Source organism: Emiliania huxleyi (assembly GCF_000372725.1).
Source record: "Emiliania huxleyi CCMP1516 chromosome Unknown EMIHUscaffold_1187, whole genome shotgun sequence".
In the NCBI taxonomy this organism is placed as follows: domain Eukaryota; phylum Haptophyta; order Isochrysidales; family Noelaerhabdaceae; genus Emiliania; species Emiliania huxleyi.
In genome coordinates this window covers 1-9,700 of record NW_005201406.1, presented here as the reverse complement: position 1 = coordinate 9,700, position 9,700 = coordinate 1, and the positions used below count along the sequence as shown (strand labels likewise).

At 66.1% G+C, this 9,700-nt stretch overlaps 1 protein-coding gene across 1 annotated transcript; it reads right to left on the bottom strand.

Moving 5' to 3' along the window:
• Positions 1-3,068: 3,068 nt before the first annotated feature.
• Positions 3,069-6,980, bottom strand: EMIHUDRAFT_471473 (peptidase M16; the record flags this gene model as incomplete). The annotated part of the gene is made up of 7 exons (XM_005790773.1): positions 3,069-3,323; positions 3,414-3,484; positions 3,610-3,749; positions 4,036-4,295; positions 4,403-4,891; positions 5,152-5,814; positions 5,988-6,980. 7 exons carry the CDS (start codon positions 6,978-6,980, stop codon positions 3,069-3,071), a joined length of 2,871 nt encoding a protein of 956 aa, XP_005790830.1.
• Positions 6,981-9,700: the final 2,720 nt, after the last annotated feature.

Below are 9,700 nucleotides of genomic sequence, written 5' to 3'. Positions count from 1 at the left end.
TGCGCGCTCGAGTTCCTCTTTGGCGACGCTCCCGTCGGCACCGCCATCAGCGAGACGAGCGAGCGGGGATGGGACGGGCCCTAAAGGGGCGCAGGAGGCGGTGGCCGGAGCGAGGCTGAGGCCACTTTTGTAGGCATGCGGTCGGCACATGAGAGAAACAAGCCTCCCCGCCTAAAACCCAAGAGTGCAGGAGATCGAGCGCACATATACAATGTGTTCAGTGTAGAACAGGGTGATTTTCGTAAAGTAAGGCACTCTCAAATGAATACGGAAGTAATAAATAAAAAATAGAGCAGTCATCTCCAGGAGAGATGGGCGACGCACGACACACAGAGGCACACAGTGCGCACCCCGCCCCGCTCACAGCTCTGGGCCGGCGCGGGGGGCCCAGAGGGTGTCCATGCGGGGGGGAGATGGGGTCCCATGGCCCGCCGCAGGCGCCGATTTTTTGGAATTTTTTTCTTTTTTCGCGATTTTTTACTTGTTTTCATGGGAATTCGGCGTACTTGCGGCCATGCTATCACGCCTTGCGACAGCCTGTCGGCGCAGCTGACCATGCCATGATGCACAATTGATCACCTGCATAGCTCGCGGCCTTAGTATTAAGCATTCAGTGACGACCTGATCGTACGGCCAGTAGGAAGGTGTCCTTCCAGCTGCGTGCACGCTTCTGGCGCAATGCGCGTCACCTCGGATGGGCTGCTGGCACTCTCGAGGCTATGCCTACACAGCCTCGCGCGCATGGGCAGTCAAGAGGGACCACGCACCTTCTCAGGACAGCGCCGGTGCCTCTCTCTTGGACCGGCAAACTTGGTGGTCTCGTGTCACCAATGTGGGACCAGTGCGGCATCGCGCCATCGACAGCTCTGAACTGCGCCCCTCACCACTGACCGGGAAGGCCGCCAAGTGGGCCAGCACAGGTCGCACATTGTGGCAGCAGTCAGCAGTGCATGGCTGATAGCTAGAGCAGCAGCGTCAGGGTCGCAGGGTCGGATCGTGTCAAGCCTCTCGCCCGGCCGGCCGTGTGCAGACGTCGGCCTGTCTGCTGTCTGGAGTGATCTGTCGGCGGTCAGTACGACCGATCAGGTCGGAGTTTTCTCATGACTGGAGGGTCTATCTGTATGTACTCCTCGAGATCTCTCCAAATCTGCCCTCTACTCAACCGTACTCATTCGGGAAGTCGGTGCTCATAGAGACTCATAGAGCCGGAGCCCCGTTTCCGCACTGCTGCGCGGCGCACGGTGTGGGCCGGGGGCCCCCGCGCCGGCCCAGAGGCTCACAGCCGGGCGGCGTGCATCTCACACAGGCGTGGTCCGTGGACTGTGTGACTCCTCGGGTTTCTGGGACTCGACAGAGGTGTGCTAGTCGCTACAGTCGGACGGCTCCGGCACGTCTGATAGGCAGTTCGGGCTCGAGTGAGGGCCGCGGTCGCGGTCGCGGCCAGCGCGCGGGGCCTGGCGCTGGGGCTGCCGGGGTGAATCTCGATCCACGCGCCGGAGAGCGCGCGTGGTGCTTGTGTTGAGCAGCCGGGCGGTCGCCGCAGCCACCTCGATCGGCAGCTCGTCGAGCCACTCGGCAAAGGTTCCCTCGTCTTGCGCCGCAGCGTTGAACTGTTCGCCTAGGCCGTACGCACGGCAAGCCCGGAAGAGCGCCTCAATACGGAAGTATACCGACACGGAGGAAAAAGAGGTCCTCTTTTGCCTCGGTCAGCTCGGGAGGCTCGGTGCACTCCCTCCCTCTCAGTGTCCTCTTCGCTCTTGGCCTCGCGACCACACCTCGATCTTCTTGGGCAACAGCTGTCCTGCTGTCGTGACACGTCCTCTCCGTGGCCTAGGCAGCCGGTCTCTCCCTTACCCCAGGTAAAGACTGCACCGTCGGCGGCGAGGGCGAGGCTGTGGTCTTCCCCTGCCGACAAAGTGACGACCCGCCGGCCAGCGAAGGCCTCGACCGCCTTCGGCAGCAGCTGGTCCTGCTCGTCGCCGTGGCCCAGCTGGCCACAACGCCCGTCGCCCCAGCTCCAGACGGCGCCATCGGCGGTGGCGGCGAGGCTGTGGAATGATCCAGCCGACACGGCGACGACGCGCTGCCCAGCTAAGGCCTCGATCTTCTTGGGCAGCAGCTGGCGCTGCTCGTCGCCGTGGCCCAGCCGGCCAAAGTATCCCTCACCCCAGCTCCAGACGCTGCCGTCGGCGGTGATGGCGAGGCTGTGGCCGCCTCCCGTCGACACAGCGACGACGCGCTGGCCAGCTAGGGCCTCGACCGCCTTCGGCAGCAGCTGGTCCTGCTCGTCGCCGCGGCCCAGCCGGCCTAACAGTCCGCTGCCCCAGCTCCAGACGGCGCCGTCGGCAGTGATGGCGAGGCTGTGGTATCCTCCAGCCGACACAGCGACGACGTGCTGGCCAGCGAAGGCCTCGACCTGCTTTGGCTGCCACTGGTCGCCTTGTCCCAGCTCGCCCTGCCCGCCGAGGCCCCAGGACCAAACGGCGCCGTCCGCGGTGAGAGCGAGGCTGAAGAATCCTGACGCCGCCACACCAATCGCGCGCTCGCCTCCGAGGAGCGACGGGAGACGGGTCGGCGTCTTCAGCTGCAGCACGCCCTCGCCGTGGCCGAGAAGGCCTGGAAACTCCTCCCCGTCCTCCTCCTCGCCCTCCTCGCCCTCCTCGCCCTCCTCGCCCTCCTCGCCCTCCTTTCCCCTGCCGCACGACGAGAGCCGCCCCTCGCCGTCAATGAAAACGCTGTGATACCAGAGCCTGCCCGCGCCGCCCTCGCCGGCGGCGGCGCGGCGGGTTGGACTCGCGCAGCAAGGCATAGACGCACAGCCACCGCACGGCGCAGCTCTTGCCCTCTGGCTGCGCCGGCGGCTCGTAGCCGACCTCTTGCAGGCGCAAGCGGATGCTCTCCTCTGCGAGCGAGGTGTGGTCGTGTGGAAGAGCAGCGAGACGCCAGACGGCCGCAACGGTTGACGGTGACGCCCAAACAACTCCGTGCGTGCTCTCTGCCTCTGGGGCCCGCTCTGGGCATCTCTGCCCTCTTTGTACGTAGATTTTACCAGGGATGCGACTCTCTGGCTACACGAGTAGCAAGTCCCTCGGCGCCGGGTAGAAATCGTCTCCCGGCAGCTGCACCCGCAGCTGGGGTGGCGCCATGCTCTGCGCGTACACGTGTGTCGACAGCTGCCGGCGCGTCGGGCTGCCGCTCGCTACGTGGCGGTCGAAAAAGGCGATCAGCTGCTCGCGCGTTAGGCGCTTGACCTTCTCGGCGCTGCGCCACGGCCGCTCAAAGTCGTATCTCCGCCGCGTGCACTCGGCCCACAGCCGCCCCGCCTGCTTGGAGAGCCCCGCCGTGTGAAACAGCCGAGGTGCAGCCGAGGTGCAGCCGAGGCACGCCGCCTGCTGGTCGAGCCGGCCATCCACGTCGGTGAACTGCGCGGCGATGGAGGCGGCGTATGACTGCACCTCCGCCTCGCCGAGCAGGAGGAGGGTGCCTGCGAGCGGCGCGCAGAGAGTGGGAGGCGGTGGAGGCACGCATCGAAACTCGTGCGCGCGTGGCGGGGACAACTCCTCTACGGGGCATCTATTCCGCATCTATTCCGCATCTAGGGCAGCGCACCGCGGAAGAGCCGCAGGAACGCCTCGATGCGCTCCTCCACGGCCTCGGGCGCGGCAACCTTGCTCTGCACGAGGAAGGAGAGCCCTCGCACGCCGTCAATCTCGTTGGCGCTGCACTGCACGATGTAGCCCAGCTGCTGCCTACGCGCGGCACTGGTACCATACCTCCAGAGCCTGAATCCAGTGGTTCGGTCCCGTGGCCGTAGGGTGCCTATGCGCGGGACTCGAAGCGCGTAAGCGGGCTCTCGCTAGAGCGCCGCGCAGCGCGGCAGTCAGGCGCTGCTTGGTGCGAAGCTCCGAGTAGAAAGCCTAGCAGCAACACCTCCCTGAGTGAGACGGGACGTTGTGCATGTCGGTCGCTCGAGAATGGCCACGGTCGTCCGAAAATGACCACGGTCATCCGAGCAGAGGGCAGCGTACCTTGGACATCAACTGGCTCAGCAGCGTGAGCAGCACCCAGTCGTCGGCCTCGTCGCCGCCAACCTGGAAGTAGACCTCCGTCGCAGAGTTGACCTCGGCCTGACTCGCCGCGACGAACTGCTGCAGCGTGCGCTCCCCAGCGGGAAGCACGCGCACGCGGCGCACGGGGCGGCGCGCCACCGGCAGCGGCCGCGAGCCCAGTGCGTTCAGCAGCTTCAGCACGAGCTGTGTCGCCTGTCCCTCCGCGACGTTGCCGCAGAGCAGCGCCTGCGGCGCGAGCCGCCCGGGTGGGGGTGAGTGGCGGGCGAGATATGGGGAGATATGGGGAGATATGGGTGAGAGAAGGGAGAAGATGGGGGGCGTTGGGGCCGCACCTCGACCTCAACCTCGGGCAGCAGCCGCCTTTGCAGGCCGAGGACCTGCGGCAGCGTCGCCTTCTCGAGCCCGGCGGCGAGCTGCTCGTTGGTGTAGCGCGGCGTCTCGAGAGCGAGGTTGCGCCGGTACGCCGCCTGCTCGACGGGCTGCCGCTTGTCCGCGCCTCTCAGCTGGCGGAGCAAGCCGTCGCGCTGCCGCTCGAACGCGAGCGGCGCCACGTCAAACGTGCGGAGCGAGTCGGCCACGAGCGCCGCCAACTCGGGCAGCCGCTGGTCGTACCCCGAGAGGGAGAGAGACAGGCCCTGCCAACCGACGGAGGCGCCCGCGGAGAGCCCTGCGCGTGCCGCCTGGTACGTCACGTCTTGCAGCGCGTCGGAGAGGAGCGCCGCGTAGAGCTCGGCCTGAGCCGCGGCGGCGGCACTCTCGTACAGCTGCGGCGTGCGCAGCGAGACGAAGGCGAACGCCTTGGGCCTCCCAAACCGTTCGTCCTACTCGAGAGCAGCCTTGGGTCGGGTCACGCCCTGCAGCCCCGTCGCGCGGGGAGGAGAGTGCCACGCCGCCGAGAGTACCCGAGAGTATCCGAGAGGACCCGAGAGGACCCGAGAGTACCCGAGAGTACCCGAGAGGACCCGAGAGGACCCGAGAGGACCCGAGAGGACCCGAGAGGACCCGAGAGGACCCGAGAGTACCCGAGATTCCCGAGATTAGGCATAGGGTGCCACGCCGCCTGCAGGAAGTGGAGCCGAACAGAGTCTGTGTTGAGCAGCAGCGCCGGCTTGACGCGCCGCGCCGCGCCGCCGCCGCCCTGGGCAGTCGACGCGCCCCGCGCCTTGATGCTCAGCGCCTTGATGCTCAGGTCTGTGGGGATGAACCGGTTGGGCGGCGGCACCGCCAGGCCATCGAGGCGCGGGGCTGCCGACCACGCGGCCACCTCCCTGCCGATCGGCATCTCGCCGTAGCTCGCGCTGTAGACGGGCTCGACTCGTGTTGCCAGCGGGGCCAGCTCGCGCGCAGTCAGCTTGACGACCGCCGCCTGCGGCGTGAGCCCCTCGAGGATTGACCTCACGAGCGGCTCCGCCCCCTCGCCCGCAAGCAGCGGGCCGCGCAGCCACTCCCGAGGCGGGAAGAGGAAGAGGTTGCCGGAGGCGCTCTGCACAAAGCTGCTCGGCGGCGCGGGCTCGGCGAACGCGAAGGCCAACTCGCGCATCCGCCGCTCCTCGGCGTAGACGTGAGGCGGCACTCCCTCCTCGCGCAGCAGCGCGAGGTACGAAAAGAGGGCAGAGACCACCTCGGGCCAGCGCTGCAGCCCCTGCGGCGTGAGGCCGATGTACGCCGTCAGGACGACGAAGGAGCGCGTGAACTCGTCGATAGAGCCGTCGACGGAGCTCGCCAGTCCCTTTGCCTTGAGAAGCTGCGTGAGGCCACCTACGTCGTGGAGACGAGGGGCTGCGAAGACAGTGAGTACAGCGGAAGACGGCTGAACACAGTTGAAACGGCCTCCTCTCGAGCGCTGGGTGGGAGACAAGAATACGCATTCCGCTTCTAGGCGAGGGAGCCCTGCGCGCGGCTGGAGAGGAGGCTCACCACGGTTGAGTCGGGCTTGGCGCGCCACCACTCGTCCGGGTCCTCCACGGGCAGGCACCACGTCACCGTCACCGAGCGCTGCTCTCGCACGGGAACCAGCACCGTCGCCACCGGCGGCTCCGCCTGCGGCTGCGTGTCAAACGGCGGAGGCAACGCGTCGTACGCGGCGCTCGCGGGAGGCGCCGGCCCAGGCGGGAGCGCGCCGAAGTTTGCCTGCACAAGCCGCTGTAGCGCGTCGAGCGACTGCGGCCCCGCGACGGCGAGCGCCATCTGCGGAGCGCGGTAGAAGGCCCGGTGGAAGGCGAAGAGTGCGGCACGCGCGTCGGCGTCGCCTCCCCGCAGAGTCTGCCGGTTGCCGGTGAAGAAGCGCGAGTATGGGTGGTCTGGCCGCGCGCGGAGGCGCAGCACGGCGTCCGAGCGCCAAAAGTCTGACTGCAGGTTCTTTGCGTGCTCCGCGTCGATGGCGTCCACCTCGCGAGTGGTGCCGCTCTCGCTGAAGAGCGGCGCGGTGAAGAAGTCGGCGAAGCGTGTTAGCGCACCAGGCAACGCGTCGCCGTTCACCGAGAAGAAGTAGTTTGTCTCCTCGGAGCCGGTGAAGGCATTGTTCGATCCAGCGTTGGCCGCAATGAACCTCTCAAATTCGCCCTCGCCCGGGAAGCGCTTGGTGCCGAGAAAGAGCATGTGCTCGCAGAAGTGCGCCAGCCCCGGCCACTCCACCGGGTTTGACATGGAGCCGACCGCCACGTTCATCGAGGCGGCCGCTTTGCCCGCCTCGGGGTCTGAGCACAGCAGCACCCGCAGTCCGTTGCTGAGCTGCATGCCACGGAAGCTGCGGCGGTCGAGATCCGAGGCGGCGATGTCAAAGGTCTGCAGCCCGCGTGCCGCTGCAGCCGCGGCCGCCGCTGCGGCAGGGCTTGGCGTGGGAGTCGCCAGCAGAGCGGAGCAGAGCGACAGCAGCGCGCGGCGAGAGGCACTCTCCGTAGCCGCACGCATGCTTGGCGAGCTGCACCGTGGCCTGGAAGGCGGCGAGAGTACTGGCGTGCGCATAACGTATATCTGCGACCTCAAAGTCGTCAATGGGATGCTGTCGCACGCAATGGTTGCCGAGGGCCGACACCACCCCCAATACAAGCGTACGAGGTGGCGAACCGGAGGGCCTGCGAGTTCAGGTGCCGGAGAAAAAAAAGGACTTGTTGGTGGCTACCACCTGTCCCCCTGATCGTTCTTCCAAAATCCTGCTCGTGCAGGTGGGGACCCTGTCCTCGTCCCATCCCTCGTTTGGCGTGTCTGTTTTCTTTCTTTCTTTCTGGTGGCTAGCCAAAATGGTGATGCCCGACTGATGAACCCTCGGCACGTCAGAGTGCTCCTCTTCGCGCTTTGGTTGCAAAGGGCCGACACGCTTTGGTTGCAAAGGCCGACACCACCACTGGGTTCCGGCTCCTAGCCGGATAGGGGGTCTGATCCCACTGGCTGCCCCTCCCAGATAGTAGGTATGAGGTGGCCGATGATGCTCTGTGTGCGCACCTGCTGGGGCGACAGCTTGCCGTCGCGGTCGGCGAGCTTGAGCGAGTCGGCGGCGTCGGCGAGGCGCTTGCCGCTGAGGACGGTCGGACGCTCGCCGCGGAGGAGCTCGGGCATGGGCTGGCGCTGGACCGCGATCAGAGCTGATACCATGTGACGGCGGAGTTGACGTCTCCGTCGGTCGTAGCGGCGTGGCTGAGGGCGGCGGTGGAGGCGCCCGAGGGCGCGGCGTGGCTGGTCTCATGGGTCTAGCAAACCATAGACCACGCTGAGAGGATGCAACGAAAGCAGGCGGGCGATAGCAGGACGCACGAACTGTTAGAGGTAAGACCTCGGTGGGTGTGAAAGGTCTACCCATTACCCAAGAAAGGGTAGGCGCGGTTAGATGGGAGGTAGAATGTCTACCTACCGCATGACATTCATACAATACATCATTCAATATAACAGACGATCGACCTGATGAAACAAATAACGTAGACGCTCTCTGTTCACTCTCTCACAGACGAAAGTGTTGCATTCAAACCCGGGCAATGCGGCAATTATGTCGATGAAGTCATGACGGTGTGGGGGTGGCCGCTGCAGCCGTTGTCGGCGTCTGCGGCGTCGTAGGCCGCGGCTTCGGCCGTCAGCGCCTCCGCCGCCGACGTCGCGTTGAAGACGACCATGCAGTACGCCCACCCGCCCCCCTCGGCCGCGTGCCACATCACCTTGGTGAAGAGGGACGGGTTGTACTCGTCGTCGGCCGGGTTGTGCAGGACGGCGAGGGTGGGCGTGTACAGCTCGACCGTGTAGGCGCTCTCGTAGAGCTCGCCCGTGCCGTCGTAGTCCGCAGAGCTGAACCACACCTCGTCGCTGACTGCGACCGTGGCGCCGAAGTTGGTCAGCCAGGTGCCGTCCAGCGGCATCGGCACCGACGTCATGACGGTGTGGGGGTGGCCGCTGCAGCCGTTGTCGGCGTCTGCGGCGTCGTAGGCCGCGTCGTCGGCCGTCAGCGCCTCCGCCGCCGACGTCGCGTTGAAGACGACCATGCAGTACGCCCACCCGCCCCCCTCGGCCGCGTGCCACATCACCTTGGTGAAGAGGGACGGGTTGTACTCGTCGTCGGCCGGGTTGTGCAGGACGGCGAGGGTGGGCGTGTACAGCTCGACCGTGTAGGCGCTCTCGTAGAGCTCGCCCGTGCCGTCGTAGTCCGCAGAGCTGTACCACACCTCGTCGCTGACTGCGACCGTGGCGCCGAAGTTGGTCAGCCAGGTGCCGTCCAGCGGCATCGGCACCGACGTCATGACGGTGTGGGGGTGGCCGCTGCAGCCGTTGTCGGCGTCTGCGGTATCGTAGGCCGCGGCTTCGGCGGTCAGCGCCTCCGCCGCCGACGTCGCGTTGAAGACGACCATGCAGTACGCCCACCCGCCCCCCTCGGCCGCGTGCCACATCACCTTGGTGAAGAGGGACGGGTTGTACTCGTCGTCGGCCGGGTTGTGCAGGACGGCAAGGGTCGGCGATATCCGCCGAAATAGATCGAAATGGACGCGAATGCTCCTGTGGATCTCGGTCGCGACACGGTTCCGTGAGTCGTCAAGGCACCCTGCTGCGTGGGCGGCGGGCGGGCGGCGGGCAAGCGGGCATTAGGAAAATTTAAATGAATTCGGGGGCACGGGACGCGGCACAAACGGGGCACAAACGCCAGGCAGGCCCACAAAGACAGGGAGGCACGTAGTGCATTAAAGGAACCACCCATTTATCGTAACCAACCATTTATCGTAAACAGGCAGGACAATCCGGTTCAAACTGTTTTAACTCGTTCGCTCGACCCTCAGTTCCCAGACAATTCTCCTCGGGAAAAGAAAACCCTTCGCGCGCCGCTCGTCAGTTTGGCGCCGCGGCGAATTCTTGCTGGCGAATTCCTGTCAATGCCCGACGCCAGCAGCTTCACCGCCGCGCTAGTCATCGCCGATCCCCATCTCCTCCCTTCCTCGCTCGCGCGATGTGCCGCCATCAGCAGCGCCTGCCGAGCCGCTGTTTCGACACTGCTTGATCGGCGGCGGCTGGACCTGAGCGGCGGCAGCGAGCACGTCACCGTGCCGCTGCTTCCAGAAGCAGCCGTGACTGGGCCGCCGCCCGCAGGCTCTCCACCGACTTTCTCTTTACCACCCGAGACTTCTAGTTCGGCTTCGACGCATTCCAGCCCGTGAGCG